Genomic DNA, 18,305 nt, shown 5'->3' with positions numbered 1-18,305 from the left:
ATGTTAGAAAGCCCATCTTACTAAACTTCAGCTGTACTGCTGATGTTGACCAACATTACTCTGTAGATCTTTCAGATGTGAGCTTGATTTTAATACTAGAGAATAACATCTTAATCTTGACCGCAGTTATCTCATTTAATATTTAATTTGTTTGCTTTCTTTCTGCACATGCATGTGCATATTATCTTTGACTATGAAAAAGGCTTTGGTAACTGAAACAAAATATTGACTTAATTAAATGTTTATTGATTATTGTTTATGTTGCCCATCCATTAACCCAATACATGAGTTTACTATCAAAGCAATTTCTTTTTATCGCAATAATATTGTTTTCTTAGTGCCTGCACTCTGTCACATTGAGGTGTTCCTCCCCCCCCCCCCTCCCAAGCTTCCTTATATCTACTAAATGTCTTCTTTCTTTACTCATCTTTTTTTTTTTAATCAAACAGTTACTTTGTACAGTAATAGAGTATGATATGGCATCTCTTATTTTCATTTTGCTTGCCCTCTCATTACTGTCAACAGTATAACAATTGCTATTACAGAGCAAGATATATGGCATTCATCAAACTGGCTGCATATCATCTCCAGCAGTTGGGATTAAAAAGCTTAATGAAAGACAAAGTAGGTATAAAATTTATTATTATTGATATTTAACAATAACATGCAGTTCAGTACTTAGAATTAGTAATGCTATTTACTTTTTTTTTTCATAAGCAATTTTTCCCTGCTGAAATTTAAGTTTAAGCAGTTTATAGTATTAGGGAATGTGTATGTTTGAGAGAGAGATTTCTTTATCACATGATCCTTACAACATCATTTTATTTTTGATTACCAAATATTCATCATCAATTTCCTGACATGCATCCTCAAGGGGTATATGGAATATGATAAACTACATGAAAAATTTACATCATTACTCACTTCCTATTACAATTTCCCTCCAAATCAATCTGCCAAGACTCCAACATTATCACATCTTCTATTTCTATCTTCTAAGGCACTTTTTACTCTATCAATCCACCTATATCTTGGTCTTTATGGGTCTTTTTCCTGCCAACCTGGCAGAGAACACATCTTTTGCTAATCTTTCTTTTCCCATTCTGTTTAAGTGATGATACCACCTGAGATTAGCTCTGGTAACAATATGAAGTTCTTTCCTAATATCCTCTTTTTTAATATGATATTGTTACTGATGCCATCTGTTCATTCCCCTAATCTTTCTCAGGCCTCTCATATCTGTGGTCTCTAGTCTTTGGTCAAGTGTTTTATTTCTAACCCAGCTCTCAGATCCATAAGTTAAAATTGATTTGAACACCATCTTGTATAGCTATTTTAGCGTTTTGACTAATTTCTCTCGGGATGCTTAAGGGTCAAAACTGTATAACTGAGAGAAGACCTCCACATAGCCTTTAAAGGGATGCAGAGAACCGACCAGGGCTTCTGACCCAATGTCCAATCCTGACCTTCTCATGGTGCACCCTGTTGGGTCAAGGATACTGAACGAATGAGGATGGGCTGGCAATTTGGGATTTAGCTGACCAAATTGGCTTAAACCAAAGTACAACATGACAAAATTTCATGCCAGCTGGGGTGTCAACTGGTTAAACAAGGCCCCCATTGTTTTCACCAGGGAACCAGGGCGAACAGTGAAAAGTCAGCTACTGGAACAAATCTGAAAACACACCCCAACTCAACATCACCAGAGTTAAAGATCGGTACTACCAACATACCTGAATGGCAAAGAAATGGAGCTAGCTGAGGAATTAGATAAGTACCAGATCAACATAATAGGGGTGACTGAAATAAAAACTGGTGAGATCTTTCTGAGCAATAAATACAAAATGTTATATTCAGGCAGTGATAATCAAGGAAAAGGAGTAGCCATAGTATTCAACACAAAATACAAGGCTAATCTTCTTGAATGGCAGTCAGTCTCAAGTAGAGTAATGTTGACAAATATGAGAATGAGGAACTGGACAATGAGACTTATTTGTGCTTATGGTCCCACAGAAGGCTCTACTAAGGTAGAAGTAGAGGAATTTTTTGAGGCTCTAAAGAAAGCTACTATGAAAAAGGAAAAGTTGGTCCTTGTTGGGGATCTAAATAGCAGAGTAGGAAATGATTGTGAGACATACAAGAATATTTTGGGAAAATTTGGAGAAAAGAGCAAAGCTAATAATAATGGCAAATATCTGTTGGATTTCTGCTCAGGACATGGACTGGTTGTTACTAACACCATGTTCCAACATAAAAATGTGCACAAATTCACATGGAGAGAATAGACAAGGAATAAGAAAAGTCTCATTGACTATGTTATTGTTAATAGTGATGTTTTCTTCCTGGTGCAGGACACCAGAGTGTACAGAGGATTTGAAATTGGAAGTGATCACTATTTGGTCTTGAGCAGGATAAAATTGAATTCATTTTGAAAAGAATAACATGTAAGAAAGTTTTAAAGCGAATAAATGTTGGGCAGCTCTCAGATGTGAACTGTAGACTAAAATACACAAAGATTATTGAAGAAAAAATTAAAGGGTGTGAGAACAAGAACCAAACCTTGGAGATTCATTGGCAAGCCTTGAAGAAAAACCTGATTGATTCATCCAGAGAGGCATGTGGTGAGGTTGTCTGCAAGGATAGAAAAATCAGAACTCCCTGGTGGACACAGGAAGTTAAAGAGGCAGTGAAGGAAAAGAAGAAAGCATATCAAAAGTTGCTGACAAGTAAGTCAGCTTGTGCTCTTAGAGAATACAGAGACAAATGTAAGAAAGCGAAACACTGTGTAGAACTTGCTAAACAAAAGTCATGGGAGGAATTTGGCAAGAACATGGAAAATAAATATCAAGGTGTCAAATATTCTGGAGGTTGTTGAAGAAGCTTAGAAATGGAGGAAAGAGAGTGCTGTAAGAGGAGTTAGAGATGATAAAGGTGATATGAAAACGGGAGAAAAAGATATCCTTGAAGTATGAAGTAATTACTTCAAAAAATTGCTAAATGAAACAAGCAGTGATAGCACAGTGGTAAAAAAACACTCAACAGGCATACAGTCAAGAATATATATCCCTACTTGAAGTAGTGTTAAATTGTGATTGATAAAATTCCTAAGACAATTTGTTCTTTCATAAGTTAACAAGTAAAGAACCTATAATAGAAAATTTGCTTGCATCTAAGAGTGTAAACTACATATATGTGAACAAAAGTGTATATATTAAACAAAAGGATAATAATTGTGAAAATGCATAAGAAAGAAGTGTTATTCTATTATATAGAATAACACTTCTTCAATACTTAAGCTGGTTAAATATTGGCAGTAAAATTCTAGAGAAAAAGAACGTTATGGTATGATTAAAGCAGTATACCATTTCTAGGAATTAGATAAACAAAGCTTAGATGAATGACTCACAATTTTTAATGATAATTGTATCGTAATCCAATGCCAGGAGCACAGGATTAAAGGAAGTTGCCGAAAGCGTATCGTGTGCACACGGCACATAAGTAGGCAGAAAAGAAGAAATTCTCTACCGAGAGATATCATGTTGAGCGCTATCAATGAGTCGGAGGGAGGAGGAAGATTACGGAAGGTGCCAATAGGGTGCGGAGATATAAAAGCGTTAGGACCCCCCCCCCCCCCCCAATGAGGCTTTTTCCTGGTAGTTTTGGTGTGTGGACTTCTTTGCAGGTGGAGGGATGGTTCGAGAGCGTGAGGGGAAATCTCTGCCATGATTCCCGGCAGACGGAAACGGTAGATGCCGCGTATCCACGGGAAAGGATATGCGTCGCAATGTCTGAGGTGAATCGCATTTCTCTAGAAGAAAAGGGTAGTCTGCAAAGAGTCCCTAGAATCTTGGTAAAAGAGCAACACGTGTTTGAAAGGAAGGCATAACTGACTGAAACGAATGGACCAGCATATAATCGAGGAATTCCAGGTACCAATCCCAGCACAAAGAAATCAATTTGAGGGTCAAAGGACGAGTAAAGAGAGGAACAAGCGCAGGAGATAACTATAATATGGTATCGTGAAATTTTATTGTTAAATAGTGTAAATGAATGATTTGTAAATCAAGATCTAAGGACTTAACAAAGATAAAAATTAGGACTGTAGCAAATTATAAGTTGTGAAAGTAGACAAGTGTAACTTAAAGAGTGATAACCTTAGGATGTGTGAATACAAGGTGATAATGTATGTTTACTAGGTTTTAATTAAGAGAGTTATGAGGATCTTATGTGTGAAGTGATATAGAATAGCTCTATTGTTAATCCTTTGTGAGTTATGAGAATTTACTGTTCGTATTTGATAACTGTGATAGCACATAAATTTGTAGTTTAGAAACGATCTTTCCTAGAATCCATGAACTGTATATATATGTTAGAATGTTAAATAAATCTTTTGCTTACTCTGATTCAGTTGCTTGTTAGTATTATCCGATGCACCACTTGCTAAATATGCGAACCTAAGCGGCAGATTTGAGTGGTGTGTCCATGGTCATGATTGCACAGTTGTTAGTCACTGAGGTATAGCTGGGTGTTCACTTCTTGTTTAAGATTTTTTCCTTTAAACTAATTGTCCTAAGTGGTGCAGCGAAAATGAATAAATGTCTTAGGATTTTATGAGAAGAACCTCAGAAGCTTTGTTACATTTGGATTTTTGGCTCTACCCCAGGACAATTCCCTTTGTACTTAGATAGTACCTCATGACACCAAGGGGCGAATAAACGTAAAGAGCATAGATATCAAAGTTATTAAGAAAAGGTGACACAACAGTAGAAAAGCAATCAAAGGCTTGAAATGTGGAAAGATTGCAGGAGTAGATGATATTCGACCAGAAATGCTGAAGTATGGTGGTATATGAGTCTTACAGTGGCTGCACTGCATAGTTCAGAAAGCCTGGACAGAGGGACGATTTCCCAATGATTGGAGTAGAGCTCTCATAGTACCCATATGTAAAAAGGGAAATAAAACTGAATGTGAGAATTACAGAGGTATTTCCCTACTGAGTGTTTCTGGTAAGATTTATGCGAGTATACTTTAGAAAGAAACGGTTGAGAAGAATTGTGGAAGAAAACCTTGGTCAAAAACAAGCTGGATTCAGGCCAAATAGAGGCTGTCGGGATCAGATCTTCACTTTATGACAAATAGTCAAGAAATCATGGGAATATAACAAAGATCTCTATTTAAGTTTTGTCAATCTGGAAAAGGCATATGACAAGGTGCTATTCAATACTCTACAGTTATATGGTGTCAATGGGGCATTATATCAAGCAATACTTAGTCTTTATTTGAGTTGTAAGGCAGCAGTTAGAATTGAAGGAAGTACAGGAAGATAGTTTAATGTTAAATTTGGGAAGACAAGGATGTACATTATCCCCTCTGTTATTCATTATCTATATGGATCACATTATGAAGGAAAGTGGTATTAAACATGATATCAGAATTGGATATCTTAATGTCAGCTCTTTGCTTTATGCAGATGATGTTATACTGCTAAATAAATCAGCTACAAGTCTGCAAGATTCCGTGACTAAATTGAATAACTGTTGTAATAGATATGGTATGATGGTCAGCAATAAAAAGACAATAAAAATGTCATTGAAAATGTCAGCTGCGTTGTGAACGGAGAACCTGTGGAATAAGTAAAACATTTCAGCTACTTAGGTATGATTTTTAGTGAATATGGTAAATTAAATATGGAAATTGACGACAGAATCAACAAAGCTGGTATGGTAGGAAGTCAGTTGAATAAATTCATATGGAATAAGAGAGAAATTATTCGAAACACTAAATTAGCTGTATACAGGACTCTGTTGAAACCAGTTTTAACTTATGGATCTGAGAGCTTGGTCAGAAGTAAAACACTTGACTAAAGATCGCAGATATGAGAGTCCTGAGAAAGATTAGAGATGTGAACAGATGGCATCAATGGCAATATCATATTAAGAACGAGGATATTAGGAAAGAACTTAACGTTGTCAGCATCCAGAATGGGCAAGGAAAGATTAGCAAAACAAGTGTTCTCTGCCAGGTTGGTTGGCAGGAAAATGACCAAGAAATAGGTGGATTGATGCGATACACAGTGCCTTTAGATGATAGAAATATAAGATCTGATAATGTTGGAGTCTTGACAAGTAACAGACTGATTTGGAGGAAAATTCCTTCATTTCTAACTGCTAACTTACAACTCAAATAAAAACTAAGTATTGCTTGATATAATGCCCCCTTGACACCATACAACTGTAGCATGTTCGAACAGTTTTTTTTTTCTTTTTTAAATAACGAAACCTGTGGTGCGTTCATAATTAGAAGAAACACACGTATAAACCACAGTGAAAATTATTTAATTGTAAATATTTCATCCTAAGTATCTTAGGACATCATCAGTACAGTATTTAAACAAAAATTAGGAATAACATACAGTTAGGGCGCATGATTTCAATAGAATATCATGAAAACGTGCCTAACGTGCTAAAGTAGTACACAAAAAAAAAAAAAAAAGTTAATTATTTACCACAGTTTTGTATGATAATTTCCCATACTTTAGGAATAGTAAGAACGTTTTTTTTTTTTTTTTTTTTACTACTTTAGCATGTTTTTTAAATACTGTACTGATGATGTCCTAAGATACTTAGGATGAAATATTTACAATTAAATAATTTTTGTCATATGCTTTTTCCAGATATACAAAATTTAAATACAGATCTTTGTTATATTCCCATGATTGAACTATTTGTCATAAAGTGAAAATCTGAACCTGATAGCCTCTATTTGGCCTGAATCCAGCTTATTCTTCAACAAGCTTCCCTTCCATATTCCTTCTCAGCCATTTCTCAAGTATACTTGCTTAAATCTTACCAGGAACACTCAGTAGGGAAATACCTCCTGTAATTCTCATATTTAGTTTTATTTCTCTTTTTATATATGGATACTATGAGTGCTTTACTCCAATCTCTGGAATTCATCCCTCTGTCCAGCCTTCTCAAATATGCAGTGCAGCCACTATAAGACTTTTATACCTCCATACTTGAGCATTTCTGGTTGAATATCATCTATTGCAGTTGCTTTTCCACATTCCAGGCTTTTTGTACTTTAAGTATGGATATGTATTTTTGATAGCATGCGTGTGAGTGTTTTTTACTGCTGTGCTGTCACGCTTGTTTCATCTAGCAATTTTTTGAAGTATCATATTTTTCCATGTAAAAGACAATACTTTTTTCTAAAATTTTTAGGCCAAAAATTGGGGGTCATCTTATACATAGGGGGGTTTGGGGTAACCAGTGGAGAGACCTGTGGCTGCTGTGGTGAAACTGCTTGTACCTTGTCTCCGCGAACAGGCTTCTGCCAATCACTAGCCTTTTTTACTCTGTCGATTGACATCATTAATGGCTGATTCTAAATACACTAATCAGAACTCTGAAAGCATTCATACATCTTAACTCATGGATAGAGTAAGTTAATCCATTAACAATATTTTGAGTACTAGCCTGTAAAAAATGTTCGAAAATAAAAAAAATGACTGTCATATTCTTCAAAATTCAAGTTTAAATTATGCAAAAGAAATTCAAGTTCAATTATGCAAAAGAACATGGAAATAAAGCTTCAGAAAGACAGTTTGGATCTCCTCCCACTGAGTGTATGATTAGACACTGGAGAAATCAAGAAGAACAGCTACTCAGGATGCCAAGAAAAGAGGAGGACCTTAAGAGGTAAACCAGCAAAATGGCCAAACTTGAAGCAGAGGTTTAAGACTTGGATTATGGAGCAGCGCTAGAGTGGAATATGTGTGTCAACCAAGCTTATTCAATATGAGGCAAAAAGGTTTGCAAGAGAAATGAACATTGTTGATTTCACAGGAAAGGCAAAATGGTGCTTCAACTTCATGATGAGAGAAGGGTTGCCATGAGAACACGAACCAAGTTAGCCCAGAAAATGCCACTAGCTTATGGGGATAAAATCCAACAGTTTTACTCCTATGTTATAAAAATATGGAAAAAATATTTACTCCTATGGAAAAATATGCTTTTGAAGCAAGTCAGATTGCAAACATGCATGAGGTGCCTCTCAGTTTTGATGTGCCTTCCAACAGAGCTGTTGATATGAAAGGGGTCAAAACAGTGACAATCAAAACCAGTGGTCATGAAAAGACACACTATACTGCTGTCCTTTCATGCTGTGCAGAGATACCAAACTGCCTCCTATGCTCATTTTTAAGAGGAAAATGCTACCCTAAAGAGAGCATACCACCTGGTGTTCTTGTCCAACTTCATGAGAACAGCTGGATGAATAAAGAGATCATGGCTATTTGGTTTGCAAAGATTTGGTCGAGAAGACCCCGAGGGCTCTCAAAGAGGCCAGCTCTGCTTGTGTTTGATCAGTTCCAAGCACATTTAATAGAAAAGACAAAAAGAGTTGCAGCAGAGTTGCAAACACAGCTAGCAGTTATTCCTGGTGGACTTACATGTCAGCTACAGCCACTAGATATTTCTATCAACAAGCCTTTCAAAGCTCAGATGAAAGAAGAATGGAATAAATTGATGCAAAAACAGGTTATAACTTGACACCGACAAGTTATTACTTGCCATTACTGAGGTATACAAATGGGTCCTAAACTCATGAAATGGGGTCAAGCAAGAGATGGAACTGATCAAACACGACTCTGCTTGTGTTTGATCAGTTCCAAGCACATTTAACAGAAAAGACAAAAAGGGTTGCAGCAGAGTTGCAAACACAGCTAGCAATTATTCCTGGTGGACTTAATGTCAGCTACAGCCACTAGATATTTCTATCAACAAGCCTTTCAAAGCTCAGATGAAAGAAGAATGGAATAAATTGATGCAAAAATCAGGTAATAACTTGACACCGACAAGTTATTACTTGCCATTACTGAGGTATACAAATGGGTCCTAAACTCATGAAATGGGGTCAAAGCAAGAGATGGTTGTGAAGTCCTTCACGAAATGTGGAATCAGCAATGCCATGGATGGAACTGAGGATGATCTCACATATATAGACAGTGACTTAGAAGACAGCAGTGATGCAGTAGAGGTTGAAGAAAGTTATGTCTGGAACTGAGAGTGATGCATAATTTCTTATTAGGTAATAATTTTAAGATACATACTTACTAAATATACTTTGAATGTTATCAAATGTGTACTGTTTTATGTTTAAAATATTGATTTCTTAATTTTGGGTTCAAAAAAGTAGGGTTCATCTTATTATTATTATCATCTGAGACCTCCAGGGAGTCAAGGACTCATCGAGCGAGGCTGTAAATTACCCAACCCAGCTATCATACATTCCCTTAAATTCATTTACACTAGATGCACTCACTACCCCTAAGGGCAAATTATTCCACTCACTCGCTGCTCTCTGAGAAAGAAACCTAGCTCTTACCCCTTTCTTGACAGAGAACAACCTTATCTTCCATGGATGCCCCCGTGTTCTCTCCCCGTCTTCCATATAACAAAAAATTTCATCATTTGAAATGCTATAACACTAATTCAAAAGTTTATAGACCTCTATCATATCACCCCTCTTTCTCCTGTTAACCAGAGTCTGTAATCCACATACTCGCAATCCGTCCTCATAATCTAAATCCCATAATCCGGATATAAATTTTTGTAACTCTTCTTTGCACATTTTTCACAGCTTCTTTATCTCCTTGAAACCCGGGAGACCAAATCTGCTCACAGTAATCCAAGTGTGGTCTTATCAAAGCCTTATAAAGAGGCAAAATTACTTCCTTATCCTTACATGTCAAGGTTCGCTTCAGCATAGAAATTATCCTCTGAGTTGTATTTGCAACTTTTGCTATGTGACCTTTGAACTTTAAATTCTTATCCACCAATACACCAAGATCCCTTGCTTTCTCAGTTTCTTGTAGCATAACCCCGCTAATATAATATGCCGCTGGATCTCTGATCATGCCAAACTACATAACTTTACACTTACTAACATTAAACTGAGAGCCATTTTCATATGCCCAGATTTCCAGTCTATTCAAATCATTTTGTAATTGCTGAATATCAGTAGCATCCCTGATTGCCCTGCCTATCTTTGCATCATCAGCAAACAATTGCAAATCTGATGATAGATCCTGCTTGAAGTCATTAATGTATAGATTGAACAATAATGGCCCAAGGACTGAACCCTGAGGTACACCACTGGTTACCTTAAATCTGGTAACCTGTGATTCACACCCACTGTATACCACTTTTTTGATATCTGTCTGTTAACCATTCCCTGATCCAAATCAATAGATTATGTTCCAATCCCATATTCTCCAGTTTACGCAACAACCTATCGTGTGGTATCCTATCAAATGCCTTAGAAAAATCCAACATTATCATAGTTTATCCATTCCCTTTATCCAACTCTGCCGTAATATTGTTATAAAATATGAGCAAATTCTAAAACATGACCTGCCTTTAGTAAACCCATGCTGTTCCATGCAGAGTATAGAATGATTGTCTACCCATTTTTGTATGCGAGTTCTCAATAACTTCTCTAAAATCTTCACTACCACACCAGAAATACTAATAGGTCGGTAGTTAGATGCATTAGTTTTTGCATCACCCTTGTGCAATGGAACTATATTACATTCCTGTGCTGAGACTCAAGTTATACAAATGTGTGAAAGGTCTAGCCAATTCAGCTGAACATTCCTTTAGCAAACTGGCTGATATTCCATCTGTCCCTATTGACAAATTCTTATCCAAGTTATGCAAAAGCTCTTCAACCTCATTTTCATGAACCTCTAACTCTTCATCCAATGTAGCAGTAGCTCTGTGCACCATACTACGTACACCTGGTTGATATAACTTAGCAAAGAGAGCACTCATTAACTGAGCAATCTCCTTAGCTTCCGACACTCGTGCACCATCTGCATTCAATAAAGTTATTCTTCCACATTCATTCTTTCTTTTGCTTTAACGATAAAATTCTTTTGGATTGCCTTTAGCTTGCATGGCCAATTTCTTTTTCTCTACTCTGATTTAGCTTTTCTCACAATACACATTACTTTTCTGGCCTGAGTTTTATATATTTCATAAACTCCTCTCACTCTTATTCTCACAATACTCTTTCCACACATTTTCTTCTTGTGGATTTCTAACTTAATAAGGCAGTACATCCATTTCACGCCCGACCTATTTACTCTTCGAACACTAGGGATACATTCAGATTCCGCCTTATTGAAGCAAATACTTTTTCAAAGACGTATGGGAATCTTTGAAAAAAACTTTTTCAAAGATTCCCATGCATTGCTGACATTTTTTCCATTCAGTAACTGATACCATGGGACCAAAGGTAATATTCTTCTAAGTTGATCATAATTTCCAGCTTTGTAATTCAGCATTTAGCCTGATTTAATCGGAGTTTCAATACAAGTAGATACTTCCCAAGAAAGAACAGTGTGATCACTGTCACCAATTGGTGGTAAAATAGCTATATTCTTGACATAGATCCCTTCTGACGCTATGAGCAAATCCAACACTCTTTGACCTTGAGTTCCTTCTTTCACATGCTGCTTGAGAAAGTTATCCCGCAACAATTCAATAAATTCCTGTTCTTTCTGATCATGAGATTTCTCTTCTACCCAATCAATGTTTGGAAAATTAAAGTCACCCATAATGATCATTCGCTCGGTACCCATAAGGCTAAATTGGCGATGCATTTCTTCGTCCCCTACAACTGAGCTGTCAGGTCTGTAGCAACACCCCACCATATATTTCATTCTGTTAACCTCCACTTCACTCCAAATAGACTCAAACTCATCGCTACATCGGACATTGTTACCATCATTGTTTTCTTGTATTTCTACCCTAACTGGACTTAAGTCATCTGATATCATTAGTAGCACTCCTCCTCTCCTATCTCTTCTGTCATTCCTAAAAATAGTATATCCGTTACACTTGATCCCACTTACCATATCTGATTCTGATAGCCAGGTTTCAGTAATGCCAACAATCTTAGGCCACATCATATTAATAAAGCAACGAACTCAACCCCTTTTGTTTCTAATGCTTCTGGCATTTGTGTATAGACATAATAAATTACAACCTAGCCTATTCTTATAATTAGATATACAATGTAGTTGGTCTTGTTCTAGAATTTTCTCTTTTCCCTCCCTGGACATACTTAAAAGGTCCGAACCCAAAGCATATTTTTCCACTCCTACGCCACATGCATAACCATGTTCAAAGGCATTTATATCTTTATCACGTTTGTATACCATAGCTGAACTTTCACACACATTTTTCCCATTCCTCCCTTGATGTTCTAGTTTCCTTGACTCTCTGCATTAAGTCTCATACCAAGAAGTAATTCTTCCAGGCTTCTGATGCCAAATGAATTCAAGTGCAGGCCATCATTCTTATACAAATCTTTTCTGCCATCAAACAAACGCCACATGTCTAAAAACTCGCATCCATATCTTCTACATAGCCTGTGTGTGAAATCATTGGCTATCATCGCCTTCCTTTTTAACTCAGTACTATCATATCTAGGTAGTAATCCTATAATTTTTACTCTCTCTCATTTCTTTCTCGCTTCTTCCAACAGACCTTTCATATCTTCTCTCATACTATGTTTGTCACCACTTAAATTATTAGTACCTACCAGTACTACCATTTCTTTTACATTTCTTTTTTGGTTTTCAATTACATTTGTCATATTTTTACTTTTCGCTCCCGGGAAACTAGAAGTGGTGACTCCCTCGGCAAGCACAAATTTTAAAATTGAGTCACCATACCATATTACCTCTTTTTTCTTAGATATTAACTGACTTACCTTGTTGTTATTAATATTTTGATTACCAAGTTCAGTATTTTCCTGCCTATTCTTATTCTCATCCTGTCGAAGTTTAAACAAATGTTTTTCCACATTTTCCAATTCCCTCATGGATTTCCTAATAATTTCTTTTAACCGAGCTATTTCTAATGTCAGTGTATCTTCAGGTAAATTATCATCACTGCAGCAGTGTTTTTGTTCAGGACAAATGCTCTCCTCAGTAGCAACTTTAGCTTTAGTCACTGCTTTGTTTCGACGAGTTTTTGGCACCATTTTTAAGAGTAGTAAAAACTAATAATATTTCTGAAATTATGTTATAAAACACTTTAGTACAATAACTACACTAATAAAACTATAATAATATACTAAAATTCACAATTAAATATAAGAAAACACTTAAAAAATCGACAAAAATCTCAAATCTTTCAGGAACTCTCTGATAGTACGTCTTTTCACCTGCTAGCCTCGACACCAATCTCTCAAGCTTATACAGGGAAAAATATGGTAATTACTCCATACATCAATGATATCTTTTTCTCCAGTTTTGATTGTCACCTTTAATCATCTCTAATTCCTTTTACTGCACTCTTTCATCCATTTCTGGACTGGTTTCATTGGCATCTTCTTGATATTTATTTTTCTATGTTCTTACTGAAGTCTTTCCTTGACTTTTGTTTAGCTAGTTTACACACTGTTCAGCTTTCTTACATTTGTCGCTCTATTCTTTAAGAGCACAAGCTGACTTATTCAGGAACTTTAAATATGCTTTCTTCTTTTGCTTCACTGCCTCTTTAACTTCCTGAATCAATCAATGTTTTCTTCATAGCTTTCCACAGAATCTCCAAGGTTTGGTTCCTGTTCTGAAACTCTTACATTTTTTCTTGAACAGTTGAGCAGCTACAGTTCACATCTGCAGCTTCTCAACTGTTATTCTGTTTAAAACTTTCTTACATGTTATTCTTTTCAATATGAAATTCAATTTTATCCTGCTCAAGACTAAATGGTGATCACTTCCAATTTCAAATTTAATATGATATTGCCATTAATGCTATCTGTTCACGCCTCTAATCTTACTCAGGACTCTCATATCTGCGGTCTCTAGTCTTTGGTCAAGTGATTTACTTCTGTCCCAGCTCTCAGATCCATAAGTTAAAATTGGTTTGAACACTGTCTTGTATACAGCTAATTTAGTGTTCTGACTAATTTCTCTCTTATTCCATATGAATTTATTCAATTGACTTCCCATCATACCAGCTTTGCTGATTCTGTTGTCTATTTCTATATTTAATTTACCATCTTCAGTAAAAATCATGCCTAAGCAGCTGAAATGTTTTACTTGTTCCACAGGTTCTCCATTCACAACACAGTTGACATTTTCAATGATTCTGCCTATTTTCATTGTCTTTGTCTTTTTATTGCTGACCTTCATACCATATCTATTACAACAGCTATTCAATTTAGTCAGGGAATCTTGCAGACTTATAGCAGATTTATTTAGAAGTATAACATCATCTGCATAAAGCAAAGAGCTGAGATTAACACCTCAAATTTTGATATCAGGTTTAATACCACTTTCCTTCATAATGTGATCCATATAGATAATGAATAACAGAGGAGATAATGTACATCCTTGTCTCACAGCAGATTTAACATTAAACCATCTTCCTGTACTTCCTTCAATTCTAACAGCTGACTTACAACTCAAATAAACACTAAGTATTGCTTGATATAATGCCCCATTGACACCTCATAACTGTAGAGTATTGAATACCTTTTCCCTTGGCACCTTGTCATATGCCTTTTCCAGATTGACAAAACTTAAATAGAGATCTTTGTTATATTCCCATGCTTTCTCGACTATTTGTCATAAAGTGAAGATTCTTCTCAACCGTTTCTCAAGTATACTTGCATAGATCTTGCCAGGAACACTCAGTAGAGAAATACCTCTGTAATTCTCACATTCAGTTTTATTTCCCTTTTTATATATTGGTACTATGAGAGCTCTACTCCAATCATCGGGAATTTGTTCCTCTGTCCATGCTTTCTGAACTATGCAGTGCAGCCGCTGTAAGACTCTTATACCACCATACTTCAGCATTTCTGGTCGAATATCATCTCTTCCTGCTGTCTTTCCACATTTCAAGCCTTTGATGGCTTTTTCTACTTCAAGTATGGATATGTATTCCTGACTGTATGCCTGGTCAGTGTTTTTTATCACTGTGCTATCATCACTGCTTGTTTCATTTAGCAGTTTTTCAAAGTAATTACTCCATACTTCCAGGATATCTTTTTCTCCTGTTTTCATGTCACCTTTATCATCTCTAACTCCTTTTACAGCACTCTTTCCTCCATTCCTAAGCTTCAACAACATCCAGAATATTTTGCCACCTTCTTGATATTTATGTTCTATATTCTTGCCAAATGTGGAAAGGCAGCAATGTGGAAATGTGGAAAGGCAGCAGGAGTAGATGATATTGTGGAATGTGGAATGTGGAAACCTGAAATGTGGAAAGGCAGCAGGAGTAGATGATATTCGACCAGAAATGCTGAAGTATGGTGGTATAAGAGTCTTACAGTGGCTGCACTGCATAGTTCAGAAAGCCTGGACAGAGGGACGAATTCCCGATGATTGGAGTAGAGCTCTCATAGTACCCATATATAAAAAGGGAAATAAAACTGAATGTGAGAATTACAGAGGTATTTCCCTACTGAGTGTTCCTGGCAAGAAACGGTTGAGAAACGGTTGAGAAGAATTGTGGAAGAAAAGCTTGGTGAAGGACAAGCTGGATTCAGGCCAAATAGAGGCTGTCAGGATCAGATCTTCACTTTACGACAAATAGTCGAGAAAGCATGGGAATATAACAAAGATCTGTATTTAAGTTTTGTCGATTTGGAAAAGGCATATGACAAGGTGCCAAGAGAGAAGCTATTCAATACGCTGCAGTTATATGGTGTCAATGGGGCATTATATCAAGCAATACTTAGTCTTTATTTGAGTTGTGAGTCAGCAGTTAGAATTGAAGGAAGTACAGGAAGATGGTTTAATGTTAAATCTGGTGTGAGACAAGGATGTACATTATCCCCTCTGTTATTCATTATCTATATGGATCACATTATGAAGGAATGTGGTATTAAACCTGATATCAAAATTGGAGATGTTAATGTCAGCTCTTTGCTTTATGCGGATGATGTTATACTTCTAAATAAATCCGCTACAAGTCTGCAAAATTCTCTGACTAAATTGAATAGCTGTTGTGATAGATATGGTATGAAGGTCAGCAATAAAAAGACAAAGACAATGAAAATAGGCAGAATCATTGAAAATGTCAACTGTGTTGTGAATGGAGAACCTGTGGAACAAGTAAAACATTTCAGCTACTTAGGCACAATTTTTACTGAAGATGGTAAACTAAATATAGAAATAGACAACAGAATCAGCAAAGCTGGTATCGTGGGAAGTCAATTGAATAAATTCATATGGAATAAGAAAGAAATTAGTCGGAACACTAAATTAGCTGTATACAAGACTGTGTTCAAACCAATTTTAACTTATGGATCCGAGAGCTGGGTCAGAAGTAAAACACTTGACCAAAGACTAGAGACCGCAGATGTGAGAGTCCTGAGAAAGATTAGAGGCGTGAACAGATGGCATCAATGGCAATATCATATTAAAAATGAGGATATTAGGAAAGAACTTGACATTGTCAGCATCCAGGAATGCGTTAGCAGAGCTAATCTCAGATGGTATGGTCACTTAAATAGAATGGGAGAGGAAAGATTAGCAAAACAAGTGTTCTCTGCCAGGTTGGCAGGAAAACGACCCAGAGGAAGACCAAGATATAGGTGGATTGATACGGAACAAAGTGCCTTAGGCGATAGAAATATAAGATCTGATAATGTTGGAGTCTTGACAAGAAACAGACTGATTTGGAGGAAAATTGTAGATAGGAAGTTAGTAATGATGTAATTTTTGCATGTAGTACTGTCATATCCTGTACACCCCTTGAGGGTACATGGCAGGAATTTGATGATGATGATGATTCTTGCCAAAGTCCTCCCATGACTTTTGTTTAGCTAGTTTTATACAGTGTTTAGCATTCTTGCATTTGTCTCTATATTCTTTAAGAGCACAAGCTGACTTATTTGACAGGAACTTTTGATATGCTTTCTTCTTTTCCTTCACTGCCTCTTTAACTTCATGTGTCCACCAGGGAGTTCTGATTTTTTTATCCTTGCAGACAACCTCACCACATGCCTCTCTGGCTGAATCAATCAGTGTTTTCTTCAAGGCTTGCCAATGAATCTCCAAGGTTTGGTTGCTGTTCTCAAACTCTTTCATTTTTTCTTCAATAATCTTTGTGTATTTTAGTCTACAGTTCACATCTGAGAGCTGCCCAACATTTATTCGCTTTAAAACTTTCTTACATGTTATTCTTTTCAAAATGAATTCAATTTTATCCTGCTCAAGACCAAATAGTGTTCACTTCCAATTTCAAATCCTCTGTACACTCTGGTGTCCTGCACCAGGAAGAAAACATCACTATCAACAATAACATAGTCAATGAGACTTTTCTTATTTCTAGCCTCTTCTCTCCATGTGAATTTGTGCACATTTTTATGTTGAAACATGGTGTTAGTAATAACCAGTCCATGTCCTGAGCAGAAATCCAACAGATATTTGCCATTATTATTAGCTTTGCTCTTTTCTCCAAATTTTCCCAAAATATTTTTGTATGTCTGATAATCATTTCCTACTCTGCTATTGAGATCCCCAACAAGGACCAACTTTTCCTTTTTCATTGTGTCAGTTGCTTTTTCTTAAGCCTCAAAAAATTCCTCTACTTCTACTTTAGTAGAGCCTTCTGTGGGACCATAGGCACAAATCTCTCATTGTCCAGTTCCCCATTCTCATATTTGCCAACATTACTCTACTTGAGACTGACTGCCATTCAAGAAGATTAGCCTCGTATTTTGTGTTGAATACTATGGCTACTCCTTCTTTTCCTTGATTGTCATTTCCTGAATATAACATTTTGTATTTATTGCTCAGAAAGATCTCACCAGTTTTGGTCTTTTTTGTTTCAGTCACCCCTATTACGTCGATCTGGTACTTATCTAATTCCTCAGCTAGCTCCATTTCTTTGCCATTCAGGCTTCTTATGTTGGTAATACCAATCTTTAACTCTGGTGATGTTGAGTTGGAGTTTGTTTTCAGATTTTTTTTTTTTTTTTTTTTTTTTTTTTTTTTTTTTTTTTCAGATTTTCTAACTACTTATGAGAATAAAATTGGATGTACTGAAAGTAATTTTTGAATGATTTTTTTTTCTAACTTTTCACCTTAGTTTTCTTACTACCTGTAGTTCTTAGTAATATGTAATTTAATTTATATTATGGGTTGTTATATGCAATATTTTGTTACTACTATGTGATATTGTCCATTGCTTACATACTTTAATGTTTAAATCCAACAGAAGTAGAGTTTGCATCCTGTATAATACAGAGCTCCCAATCTATCCACCAAA

At 36.1% G+C, this 18,305-nt stretch overlaps 1 protein-coding gene across 3 annotated transcripts in view; it reads left to right on the top strand.

Moving 5' to 3' along the window:
• clu (clustered mitochondria protein homolog) overlaps window positions 1-18,305 on the top strand; it is a 502,466-nt gene that overhangs the window by 324,391 nt on the left and 159,770 nt on the right. For all 3 annotated transcript variants that reach the window (XM_090401006.1, XM_090401005.1, XM_090401004.1), the window contains exon 18: window positions 546-624. In XM_090401006.1, coding sequence (XP_090257132.1) covers window positions 546-624 — 79 coding nt within the window. The remainder of the gene's footprint in view (window positions 1-545; window positions 625-18,305) is intronic.

Source organism: Typopeltis vanoorti, chromosome 11 (genome assembly GCF_054136105.1).
Source record: "Typopeltis vanoorti isolate ZY-2024b chromosome 11, IOZ_Tvanoo_1.0, whole genome shotgun sequence".
NCBI classification, from domain to species: domain Eukaryota; kingdom Metazoa; phylum Arthropoda; class Arachnida; order Uropygi; family Thelyphonidae; genus Typopeltis; species Typopeltis vanoorti.
Note: the sequence above shows the minus strand (reverse complement) of the source record. Positions and strands in the feature narration are given on the sequence as shown.